At 30.8% G+C, this 12,169-nt stretch overlaps 2 protein-coding genes across 10 annotated transcripts in view; both read left to right on the top strand.

Annotated features, from left to right (window-relative positions):
- Positions 1-8,477, top strand: part of LOC140060975 (RNA binding protein fox-1 homolog 3-like) — a 67,439-nt gene extending 58,962 nt beyond the window's left edge. For 7 of the 9 annotated variants that reach the window (XM_072107388.1, XM_072107394.1, XM_072107356.1 and 4 more), the window contains exons 6-9: positions 220-289; positions 583-743; positions 2,477-2,656; positions 4,663-8,477. In XM_072107388.1, the coding sequence (XP_071963489.1) occupies positions 220-289; positions 583-743; positions 2,477-2,656; positions 4,663-4,707 (456 nt within the window). In that variant the 3' untranslated portion in view covers positions 4,708-8,477. The remainder of the gene's footprint in view (positions 1-219; positions 290-582; positions 744-2,476; positions 2,657-4,662) is intronic. The other 2 variants (XM_072107359.1, XM_072107372.1) reach the window with 2 other exon arrangements.
- Positions 8,478-10,130: 1,653 nt separating this feature from the next.
- Positions 10,131-12,154, top strand: LOC140061085 (modulator of smoothened protein-like). The gene is made up of 3 exons (XM_072107523.1): positions 10,131-10,294; positions 10,566-10,778; positions 11,189-12,154. Exons 1-3 carry the CDS (start codon positions 10,192-10,194, stop codon positions 11,380-11,382), a joined length of 510 nt encoding a protein of 169 aa, XP_071963624.1. The 5' UTR covers positions 10,131-10,191; the 3' UTR covers positions 11,383-12,154.
- Positions 12,155-12,169: the final 15 nt, after the last annotated feature.

The raw sequence follows: 12,169 nt of genomic DNA, 5'->3' as shown, positions 1-12,169 counted from the left end.
TAACAAATTTTGATAAATAGTTTTTAAAAAGGAGAAAACCAAATCAACTACCTTCTGGCAAAATTAAATTGACTTGATTCAAAAAATTAATTGTGTATAAAAAATATTGTCCTGTAAATGTTTTCATCTAATGTCCTAATGTTGCGTCTTGTTTTGTGTCAATTTTCATGGATTATATTTTACATTTGTCTTGACTCTTTACCTTTGTGTTTCTGACAGGTAAATAATGCCACAGCACGAGTAATGACGAATAAAAATAAACCAACCCCCAACGGCGAGTCTCTTGCTGGTAGGTGAAATAAACAAAAAAAAGTTGTACTCTCTACAATACAACTGCTCCTTTGGAACACCCCTATTAAGGGTACATTTTCCTGTGAAAGAAACAAGGGAGAAAATATGTTCTAAAAATAAGGCCTATCCCTTGTTAGGTCCCTAAAGTGTCTTTTAATAGAGGTTTTACTGCATCTCTTTTAAGTTTTGTTTAAATATCCATATATTATTATCTATTATTATTTTTTTTTCTTATGTAAATGTTTTATGATGTATTAACTTTGGTAACTATGTAACCTATATCTATAATAGGTGTACTAAGAGCTCCAGTAATCGCTGCAGGCAGAGGTCGTGCAATCAGAGGTGCTTACACCGCATACCGATTAGCACCCCCACCACCAGTACCAGGTTACGCAACAGCTGCAATCTATCCAGAAACCTTTTATACAGCAGCGGCAGCAGATAGATACCAGGTATGTAACACAGACACTACAGTTAGGTTCAAAATCCATTTACCACAACCACAATTCTTTCTGGTTATTCCAGACACTCCAGACAAATTGTTATCAAGAAATGTATTTATTTCAATGGCAATGGTTGGATTGGCTGTATAAAATAGTGGAGTTGTGGAGCTGTAGCATGGTGGTTAACAACAATCCCTTGGTCTAGGGTTCAATCCTGACTAGTACCAGAATTGTTTCTACTTGACTGAAATGAGACTTAAGCTCGGTCTACACCATCAAACTAGTTTGCACAAAAAGTGTGATGTGCCCAAATATGGTAGTGATATTCCTAAATATGGTAGTGATATTCCTAAATATGGTAGTGATATGACATAATCATGTCCATATATGGACACATCACATTTCGTTGTCTCATAAAGTTAAATAAGCATGATAAAATGTATCATGTATTCATCCTGTGAAAAACTTACTCCTGGTAATTGTGGTACACCTAAGAGAAATAAATAACTATTATACCCCACAAAAAGTGTTAACTATAAATACTTATTTGAAAGACATTTTTATGCTGCATGTTCTACAGTATCTTGCCAAACTAACATCCCACTTGCAACACAACTTGACTATATTGCATAGGCCTACAGTTATATATGAATGAATAATGGAAACGTGAATTGTCAATATGTGTAAATTATTACATTCATTTTATCCTTTATCCTCGTAATAGTATTGTAATTCCTATATATGACAATTTATAAATCTAATACTGCATGGAATGATATAAAGAATTTGAAGTGAAATTCCTTAAAATAAAACTTGTTTCTTCATAAATCTTCTGCCTGTGTTTGTGAATGTTGTACAAATATTGTAATGACGTAATTTAACCTTAAATATGTTTGAATGATAAATGAATTGCTGTAGCATTATTTTAATGAATTTGTACACAAATTAAAGTAAACACAATATATACTGTATTTTTTAGTACAATGTATTTTTATAATTATAATTTATTTAAACCATGGCGGAACTACTTTATAATTTCCCCATGTTTAAACAAATTAATAATGAACGCATGATACAGGGTAGGAATGTCAAAATATAGAATATGATTATTTAAACCATAGAAAAAAATGGTTTAAAAGATAGCATGAATATTGAACACTATACTATATGTAACATTTTACTAACTTCATGAGACCAAATTACATCCATATCCTTGCACAAAAGTAGTTCTACTGTATACTTGGAAATTGTATTTTTAATTCTGTATGCTGATTGAATTTATCTCTTCATGGCTTGCTTCCATTTGTGTAAACGAGGAATGCTCTAAAGAGATATGTTTGATGGCAAGTGTATACTGCTATTTCCAAAGTTTGAAATATGAAATTGAATGGATTTATAACACAGTTTATTTGTTTCTTATGATTTCATTGGCTTCATTTTAAATTATTGTTTTTCAAAATGTGTATTTTAAATTCAATTTTCTTTGTTTTCACATTATATTGTTCATTATTTCACACACATAAGAAATAACTGAATTCAACATAATAGTTTTATTCTTTATTTCACCTCACCTGATTCCTAATTATTTATACACATAATAATTATGTTTTAATAATAATAATAATAATAATATATAAAAGGTTAGTATATGCTTGTTTGCCTGCTAGTAATAGTTTGCTGTGTTTGCTTAACTAACAAACAATTTTTTCCATCTCTTTATTTTCTTTCTTTATGCTACAAAGACGGAACTTCTTTTACAGAGCGCTGCAGCAGCCACAGCATATGGAGGCTACATAAGTCGATACGCAGCACCGGCAGCAGCCTACGCAATTCCATATGCCAGGGAATATGCGGATCCGTATCATCACACGATCGGCCCAGCGGCCGCAGCGTACGGGGTAAGATACCCCTCTATTGCACGGGTAAATCCAAAGGGGCAATTATGTCTCCATATTCACTGGAGTGATATAGTCTGTAGCCCTTGTCCTTTGTGGTGGATTTTGCCTTGAATTTTTTTACGTTTTAAATAAAAATCACTTTTAGCATTCTGCTTGGAAATGTTTGTGTTCATCTTTAAATTTGTTTTGATATTTCCATATTTACCATTAAATATTGGAAAATATCATATATGGTCAAAGAATTTAAACAAATGAAAATGGTATTTCACCATTTGTATATAATTGGCAAGAAAGTCCTATAAATGGTCATGATATAATAGATTCAAGCATTTTCAAACATGTGAAGCTAAAGTGAAAAAGATATTGATAATGAAGACATTTAGAAATATAAACTTCCAAATTTTAAAATCTTAAAAAAAAATTGATTGATACCAAATCCTGTCACATTGACATTGCACTTTAAAATTCCTGTCTCAGACTTTGTGTCGAGCATCTTATAACAGACAATAGTAATATGAGGTTAAACATTTAATCAAACATAAAATTACATTCCAATTATCAATATCTTTTATTAGACATTTTGATATGTTTACTGTATGTATTTCTTTTTGATTTATTTATATGAATGATGTTATTAGTTACTAGTATTTATTTTGGCCTGATTAGAAATAGTGATTGTTTTTTTTGTGTTAGTGTTTAATGATTAGATGTTGTTCAACCTTTATTGTATGTTTTCATGTTGCAATATTCATGTTACATTATTACATTAGTAAACTGTAGCATTATTACTTTTACACTATCATGATTTATACCATTAAATACACAATTATACTTATAGCCAACCCTAAATTTATAAGCAAACAAAATTAAAAATCATACTTATTTATTGTATCCATGTACTATACTAGTAAGGATAAGGAAAGATACCTGCGGGGCAATTTCTTTAAATATGGGTACGTGCAATAGCAAACATTTGTATTACGGACAAAATGTACAATCTCTCTCTCTCTCTGTTATAGTATAGATATCAACATCTTACATGACTCAATAAAATCCCTGCCTGAAGTTCGAAGTTCAAACAGTCACTGACATATGAATGACCTTAGTAAAAGTTTAGACAAGATTTGTAGAAAGCCATTAGAATTGTTATGCATGATTGCATACATCTGCGTCATGTCCGTTCCATAATTAACATATCATAAATGCATTTACTGTAAAATGTCTAATGGTATCATTTGAGGAAAGAAATACTTGTCATTGAAAAAATTAAAGTATTTTATTGATGGATTTTAATTCATTGCAGTTAAAATTAGTTTTTATAATGCTTTAGTTTATTAAAAAACAAATTTACCATGTAAATCCATCTACAGGAATTTAATATTTCTAAAGATAATAATTTATTAATGAATAGTACAAAATATAAAAACTACAATATTCAGAAAATAAAACAATACAACAACAAAACATTACTACTACATTATGGCAAAAGGAAAAAAGGGCAAGGCTAGGAAAGCCTATACTGCTGCTAGTCCCTAGTTTGAAAAGGTTAGAAAAAAAAGGATTTCGTCAAACACAACTGCCTCTGCACATACATATCCATCATCTTATAGTACATCACAAATGATGTCTTATATTTATTACATGCATTAATTACATACATACAATAGTTACATACATGTAATAGTCAGAAGTAATAGAAAACCCCTTTTTTCTACTGATTGCTAACTCTTTTTTTCCTTAAACTTATTTCATGCACTTTTTTCTTAAAATGTTTGATGTGTATAATCTCTTTGTCTAATCTATTTTGAACTTTTCTAATAAGTTGTATTTAGCTTTATTTTCTTTAGAAGTAAATTTATCTTACTGTTTCATTACATTTGGCCTAAGAAGAAAACGTTTGACACAAAATAATGTTCACTAGACCAACTATGTTGAAATGAAAGTAACATACCATACAACCTAATGGTATCATCAACTTTCTTCCATTTCCATGAAAAATATTACTAATTATTATGTATTTCTTATTTTAGGCTAGTGTATACAGAGGAGGCTATGCGAGGTATACTCCCTATTAAGTGTGATTCTTGACAGTTCATTGCGTTCCCGCCTTCCATTGCTCATGGTAGTGTGTGTGTCCTGTACGTAAAGCAAGACCGAAAGGTCCACGAAAACTATGTTCCACCAACAACTCATCTCCCAGATGCTGACAGGGATGTTCTTCATTGCAAATATTCTTTTGTGTGCTTTATGATGTGCAACTATTTCAATTGCGCTATATTTTTGTCGGGTGTGATTCACAAAAAGTGGTGGAAATTTTGCAGCATAATTGCAAATTTAATTTAAAACAGTAAAGATAAACACTTACAAATAGTGACATGATCTTTAATATAAAACTATTGCATCTTTTTCTTAATTTTATAATTTTACCCTAATTTGGTAAATATGTTAATTTAAGCGCAATATTTCTTTGTCAACTCTGAAATTTGGAATGGTCGGTACTCTGAGAATGGGATATTACCATGACAACTGTTGTTGTTTATTAGTAAACAGCTGATAAACTATGTCGGAATTTTATTTCTGGAAAAAAAATATCAGGATTTTTACTATCTGGTGCTATTAAAAAAAAAACATTATATGTCTACCATTGAGGGAAATGTATCTGAGCAGAGGAAGAAGTTTATTTGATTTTAGTAAAAATAACAAACCTTTGACGATACCCAATGCTGGAGATAACACTGTTCAGAATGTAAAAAATAGAGAAAAGCCTCTATTGTATTTCAAAAAACTTGAACTGAATGTCTATAATTGCCAATTTCGGAACACCATATGGTTATATATAAACACATTTCCAAATGTGGAGAAATTTTCTTGTAAAATTACAAATTTTTTATAGAACAACTAATATGCTAATTTGAGTTCAAAGTGATGAATATGAATTAAAATTATTTCAACAGAAGGTGAAAATCTATTTGAAATTCTTATTTAATAGAAATCGAAATTGTAATTCTGTATAAACCTAAATATAAGATTTTAATAGAAATTACTTAATTGATAAATTGTGATGATAATGATATTGATGTAGACTAACATTTAAATAATTGTAATAATAATAACAATCATGGCACTAGTAAATATTTAAATTAAATTTTAATTACTGTATTCAGCATTCATATATTTTTGGACAGTGTTTTCTCCATAATTTTTAAATTTGTAGATTATTAAATGATAAAAACTATAAGTATTTTAAGATGTAGATAAGATTTAACTGTATAGTTGTCCGCAATGACATAAGGCACAAGGTGCTTTGGCTGCCCAGACACATAAATGTATCCCAAGATGCTTTGCTGCAATCCGAGATGTATGTGTAAGTCTTGGGAAAACTGTACCATGCTAAATGTATCAAAGTATAATTCAGTTTGAATTGTTAATCTTCTGATACTTCAGTGTGGTTTCGTTGAAGTTTGTTTTCTACTAGATGGATCCATTTTCAAATATGCTATTTAGTGTTTTGTTGCACTGATAGCCGAAATGAAACATTTTTATGTTAACTTCAAAAAATGTTTCTAGCTAGTAGAAAACTGTGAAAACCTGCTTATCTATTTATTTGTATGTCTAATGTTCATTACAAACCTGTTCTAGACTTTTAGTAAATTTTAGAACTGCATTACGAACTAAAAAAAAAATGTTTCAAAACATTTCATCTCAATGCCTTTGATGTTTTGGATTCAAAATATATTTAAATTATTGTAAAATAAATTTAGAAAATAAACAACTATTAATCTGAAGATATTTTAGCTTTTAAATAAAAAGGGAAAATTTTGTGCAATGTTATGCATGATATATCCCATGTAGATGCTTAGTGTTAAAAGGCTTCTTTATATGTGGGCCAAATTATTTTATTTATGTTTTTTGCTGCGTTCTTTGCCATTACTTTTTAGAGGTAGTTTATATGTAGGTGCTCTAACTTAAACTTTCTATTATTAGAAAGATATTTTAAGGGTTGTTGTTTAGTTTATATTCTAAAGTATACTATTTGTCTACTAAAACTATTAGGTTTAAATTTATTAATCATTGCAAATTTAGATAATCATACCCATATACGTATTGTAGAATTTTAAAAGATCATGTTAGGGAGCTCTGTTGGGAGCTTCAATTGCATTATGTATTATACATTTGTAATTTTAATTTTATTTCTTTAGCTAATTTTCCCCAGTAATATCACTGAGGTGTTTAAATCATGTACTATTTGGAAAACCTTGGTGATAGTAGATTTTAGAATGATACAATTTAAGACGAAACCACTTTTACGCAACTCATGTCACAACTTGACATTCGTTTTAAAGACGTGTTTTTAACTTAAGTAAAACAAATTTTAAAGTTTGTATTCAGGAACGGGAATATTAATCATGGAAATATTTAGTCAATTTTCCTATAAACGAGAGATGTGCTGTTAAAGAGCGGTGGCGCTAGACTATAGCATGCCTCATAAATAGATAAGACAGAGGTGAGTCGGGTTTTCTGTAAACATGTCTTAACTTGTTTTTGTCAAAGAAAACCATTACTCAAAACAATGTGATTAAAACTAGTTGCTCTTTTTTTGAGTGAGTTGTGTAATCCCCAGACCATGTGACTAGCATCACCGCTATTGCCAAAAAATACTGAAGTAGTGTGTGCTATAATGTATTGTGTATATAAAAACGAAGAGAATTCTTACGAAACTCTAAGCTTGTTCTCTAGTGTGCTTGAGTTAAAAATTTGACCAATTTGTAGGCAATGTCAAATAAAATGTTTAAGGGCACTATTGGATTGGTGCCCTGAAAAAATACAGTTGGGTCAAAGGTTATATCACATTTACAATCTTCCTTCCCAGGGTTCACCAAAGTATTTTGGCATTAATTTCATGCCTTGCCATGTTCCATGTAAACCAGGGTCGATATATTTTCTGCTAAAAATGTGTGCTCTCTATGCCAGCTTAGTGGTCACAATAGATAGAGACAATCATTCTATGGAATATTTTAGAGAAGTGACATTATATTTACTACAAATGTGTGCTTACAGTTACTATTTTGAATACTTTTAAAAATTATTTTTATAGTTTGTTTACATGTTAACATGTATTCAATAGTATTTATGTTGTTTATTGTTATATTATTACCACAATATTTAATTTAGTTCTCACTATTGTTTTTCTAAATTATTGTGTTTTTTCCATCACTACACTACTTTATTGAAACACTAGAGAAGATAAAGAAGATTAAGTATTCTCATGATTCCCTGGTGGAAGGTGTTTTTCCAAATTTGTGATGAAGAAACACCAGTGTTACTCTGTCTGTGTCTATTGTATAAAATGCCCACAACTCATAATTTTGGTAGGGGAATCAAAGTGTAATATAATAGGATGCTAACATATTTCTATTTATTATGATACAATAGAATTTCTTTTACCATCTGTTTTTTTGCAAAATCCACAGATTTATTTAGTTTATTTTTTGTTTGGCAACATTTCTTCCATCAGTGTACTGTCATGCACATAATTTTATTTTATATACATTAGATATAGTCTTGGTTTATGTAGTTTATCAACTCTTTTTTGGTTATTTATATTCTGTTGTTTAAAGATGTCATATTTAAAGGCTAATTGTTATTTAATACCTCACAATTTACATGATTGAGTGGTGTTTTTCTTCTTTTTTTGTATTCGTTGTGCATAAATCAAGCAGTATTCATTCATGTACCCGTATGTGTATTATAGTGAAGAAGAGCGTGGGATAAACCTCGCCTCATACCAACGTTATTTGTAGATCTATTACTTCTGTGCTTGCATTAAATGCATTTGTCACATCAACTATTTTATGTGTCTGTTTTTATATTTGTAATGTATGGAGTGTCACTCACATTCAACCAACATTTATTTCCTCAAATAACATACAAATAATACAAAGCATAAAATGAGGACCAATCTAGAAGTAAACTTGGCCCATTAACATGGTTACAAAAAATAATAAGAAGTGAGAATATGAAACATCAGTAATAATATAATAAAAATGAAATGTTTCATATTTAAATAAAATAATTCTTTCTTAAAACTGAACAAAATGTTTGATTTCTTTTATATTAATAGGAAGCTTGTTCCATTGAGTGGGACCATGACTGTTTACAAACAAACTAGAAATAAAAAGATCTGATGATGGGTGTCTAGAAATACGATTTAGAAAACTAAGACTTAAGATATCCTGGATATATTCCCAGTTTACACAAATTACGCAAGCAAGCAAAAAATTTTGATTGAGAATATAGAAGGAAAGTTTTTTAATATTTCTGGAAATTTCAGCTTTCTATAAATAGAATGCACACATGTCGATATTTCTTTTCAAAAAGAAAGAATTACATGCAGTTTCATGTTTCCAAGCTGAGTATGTTCCTTACAGAAAGCAAAGGTTTGGTAAAGTTACATGACAATAGTAAAATTAACTACAGCAAAATACATTTAAATTTTCCCGGAGACTGTACAATCTGATCATGTTGGACACAAGATTTCAGATAATATTGAATATACAGTATAATTGAAAGCATTATTAATATTTGATAAAAAAACAAGAAAGTCTAAAGATATAAAAACAGAGATGTCACCTGGAAAAATGGAGCAAAGAAAAAGGTAAAGGTTTTTGATTGGAAATTATTGAATAAACAAGAAATATTTCTTACAAAAAACGCTGCTTGACATTTTAAAATTAATCATTGTTCTTTCTTCAGATATATTTATGTTTAATTATTAAAAAGATGTCCTTTAATCGCAAAAATACATACAAATCAAAGATAGTTTTTCAATTGTGGTTCACATGCCCATTTAAAAATGGTCAATTTTGAACTTTAATGTGCTGTGTGTGTGTGTGTGTGTGACCTCAACAGCCGTTTGGCATGCAACTGAATACCCTCTAGAGACAACGTGACTTCACGAAAATTCTTCCCAGTCTGTTGATTCGCGTCAACCAATCAAAGGGCAAGAATTCAAAATCGTTCAACCGTGAGCCCTCATATTTTTTGGGTCCAGCAGCTGGGATCTATAAATTGTAGTCGAGTTTACAAAGTCGCAAAACTGTCGGCCTTAGATACTATAACTGCTGCTGGCTTTAGCTTATGAATGAGTAGTCCTCATGGGATGTAGCTGGCTAGAGCAGCAGCGTGAAAAGTACATATGTATATTGTAAGTAGTATTATTCTATTTCTTAAGTAACTACACATTTTGGTGGTCCCTGGATGGAACATAATATATCATGCGCGTAAACCATAACAGTATGCTTATTTATTAGGAACTATACAGTATTATGATTCTAATTCTACTAATAAAATCAACATATTAAGACCAAATCAGCTCAAAAATGTTATACATCAACACCATATTAAATTGAATTAAATTAATGTTGCTAGGTGTTTTAATTCGCTGATTGCGTTCCATATGTACAGCGCCCTCAACTACTAAACTCTTTTTTGTTGTTAAATTTCTTTTTTTTTACGCTGCTTCTCTCTCTCGTCTTCGGCGGCAGAAGCCATCACAAAAAATGGATAAATTAGTAATTATATCTGCTATTTTGTTTATAGTTGCAGACGTGTTTGCACTTGCTAGTTTAGGTAACCCAGAATGGGTTATCTCACAAGATTACGGTGAGTATTTGATTAGGAATTTGACAAATGAACCAGGCCTAGCTAGTCTAGGCTAGGCCTAGGGCCTAGGCCTAAAGTCTCTCTCAGCATCCGAAGCCTGACTCTGTAATAATAGGCCTAGGCCTAGATAGACTATCACAGGCCAGGTGGTAATTAGCCCAGGCTAGTGTAGTACATGGGCTAGAACTTGAGTAAGTAAGTAAAGTAAGTTTGATCTGCTGTTGTGAGTTGTTCTGTATATGTTGACCATGTTTTGTTATCTTTTTCATAGGTGATATGAAGTTTGGCTTAACTAAGCAGTGTCAGACAATATATGGCAGAAGCCCCATATGCATGCCACCGAGTCTGTGTCCAGAGTGGAAGATCACCTTAACATTTATCATCATTGGAATAGCATGTCTCACAATGACGTGTTTCTTTTTACTGTATTCACTAAAGAAAGTCGCGATGTTAAAGGTTGCCAGGTGGACTGCATTTGTTGGAAGTGAGTGAGCCGTTAATTCACTTTAATCTCATCAATATTTTATCTACTAACTACTTCATACATGGTCAAGTTTGAGGTTGCTGCTGGCTTGAGATTTTGCTCCTATTTGTTTCCCACCCCCCAGTTCCAACCTTTTTTGATTGGTGAAAAAGCGTGATATTTTAGGTGCGCATCGTGAAAACTTGAGGTTGGGTCAAAAGCTGTGAACCTCACAACAGATGCGTGGGAAGGACTTGACATGTTGCTACTTATGTTTGGGATAGAGTTAATTGTAGTACTTTTTTAGTGTAATGCAATTGTCTCCTTCCAAACCGCTTCACTCAATAAATTACTATAAAAATGTTCAGTCTTTACAAACAAAATCAACAACAAAAATATTAACACCATATATTCTTTTTTTTTTCTTCCAGTGGTTGTCTTCTGCATAGCTGCATTGATATTTCCAACAGGATTCTATGTGGAAGAAATTGGTGGTGAACCATATAAACTACCAGACAGTGTATCCATCGGAACGTCATATATCATGTTCATAATGTCAATATTTTTAACGATTGTTTCATTGCTTTTTGCCGGCAAGATCTGTCTTCCTATGCTCTATGTGTGACCAACATTTTTAACATAATGACATTTCAAATTGACACTCTTTCGATGTATATACAGTGTACAGGGATAATTTAATATTATTTTATTTATAGGAAAAAAGTTGATGAGCTTGTATAAAAATTCTAAAGATCTAATGATACATGTTTGAAACCTTTCTTGACATTAAACTACAGTATATACAGCAGTATAAACTTAATTACGTAAGATTTTATCAATTTATTAATTAAGTAAGAAGGAGTTATGTCAAAATTAATTCTTCTGTAATCTTAAGCTCTGTCTACACTATCAAATTTTATGTGACAAAAAATTGTGACGTGCTTGTATATGAAGTGATGATGTCATATCAGTACCATATTTTTAGTGTAGACAGAGCTTTATGAAATCTGATAACATACCAACTGCAGTGATTTGAAGAAAAGACTGCTTTTATTCTCATTTTAATTGTATTTATGTTAATTTAGTGAAATGTTAGTTATTACACAGGGTACCAATTTGTAGAATTCTAAATTTTCTTGTGTGCTATAGAAAAACAATGGAAAGGAACAGCAAGGTTGTAGCGAGAGGTTAAAACCAGACGAGGCAAAGATGCTTTAAATATTATTATTATAAAATATGACAATCGCTGCTTTTAGGATGTAATTAGGATGGTTAGTGAAAATTAAAAATTTCAGATGAGGCAAGAGTCTTGTCTGCCTCATGCTGGCTATGGCGCTGCAGTACAGTAAACTAAATCTTGATGTAATAATATTTTGCAGCATGTTTAATAAATAATATTTATTAGAAAAAAA

Source organism: Antedon mediterranea, chromosome 1 (assembly GCF_964355755.1).
Source record: "Antedon mediterranea chromosome 1, ecAntMedi1.1, whole genome shotgun sequence".
In the NCBI taxonomy this organism is placed as follows: domain Eukaryota; kingdom Metazoa; phylum Echinodermata; class Crinoidea; order Comatulida; family Antedonidae; genus Antedon; species Antedon mediterranea.
Note: the sequence above shows the minus strand (reverse complement) of the source record. Positions and strands in the feature narration are given on the sequence as shown.

Coding starts and splice junctions, on each gene's coding strand:
- LOC140061085 (XM_072107523.1), top strand. CDS start 10,192: ATGGATAAATTAGTAATTATATCTGCTATTTTGTTTATAGTTGCAGAC. Junction 10,295..10,565: donor GGTTATCTCACAAGATTACG/GTGAGTATTTGA, acceptor TCTTTTTCATAG/GTGATATGAAGTTTGGCTTA. Junction 10,779..11,188: donor GTGGACTGCATTTGTTGGAA/GTGAGTGAGCCG, acceptor TTTTTCTTCCAG/TGGTTGTCTTCTGCATAGCT.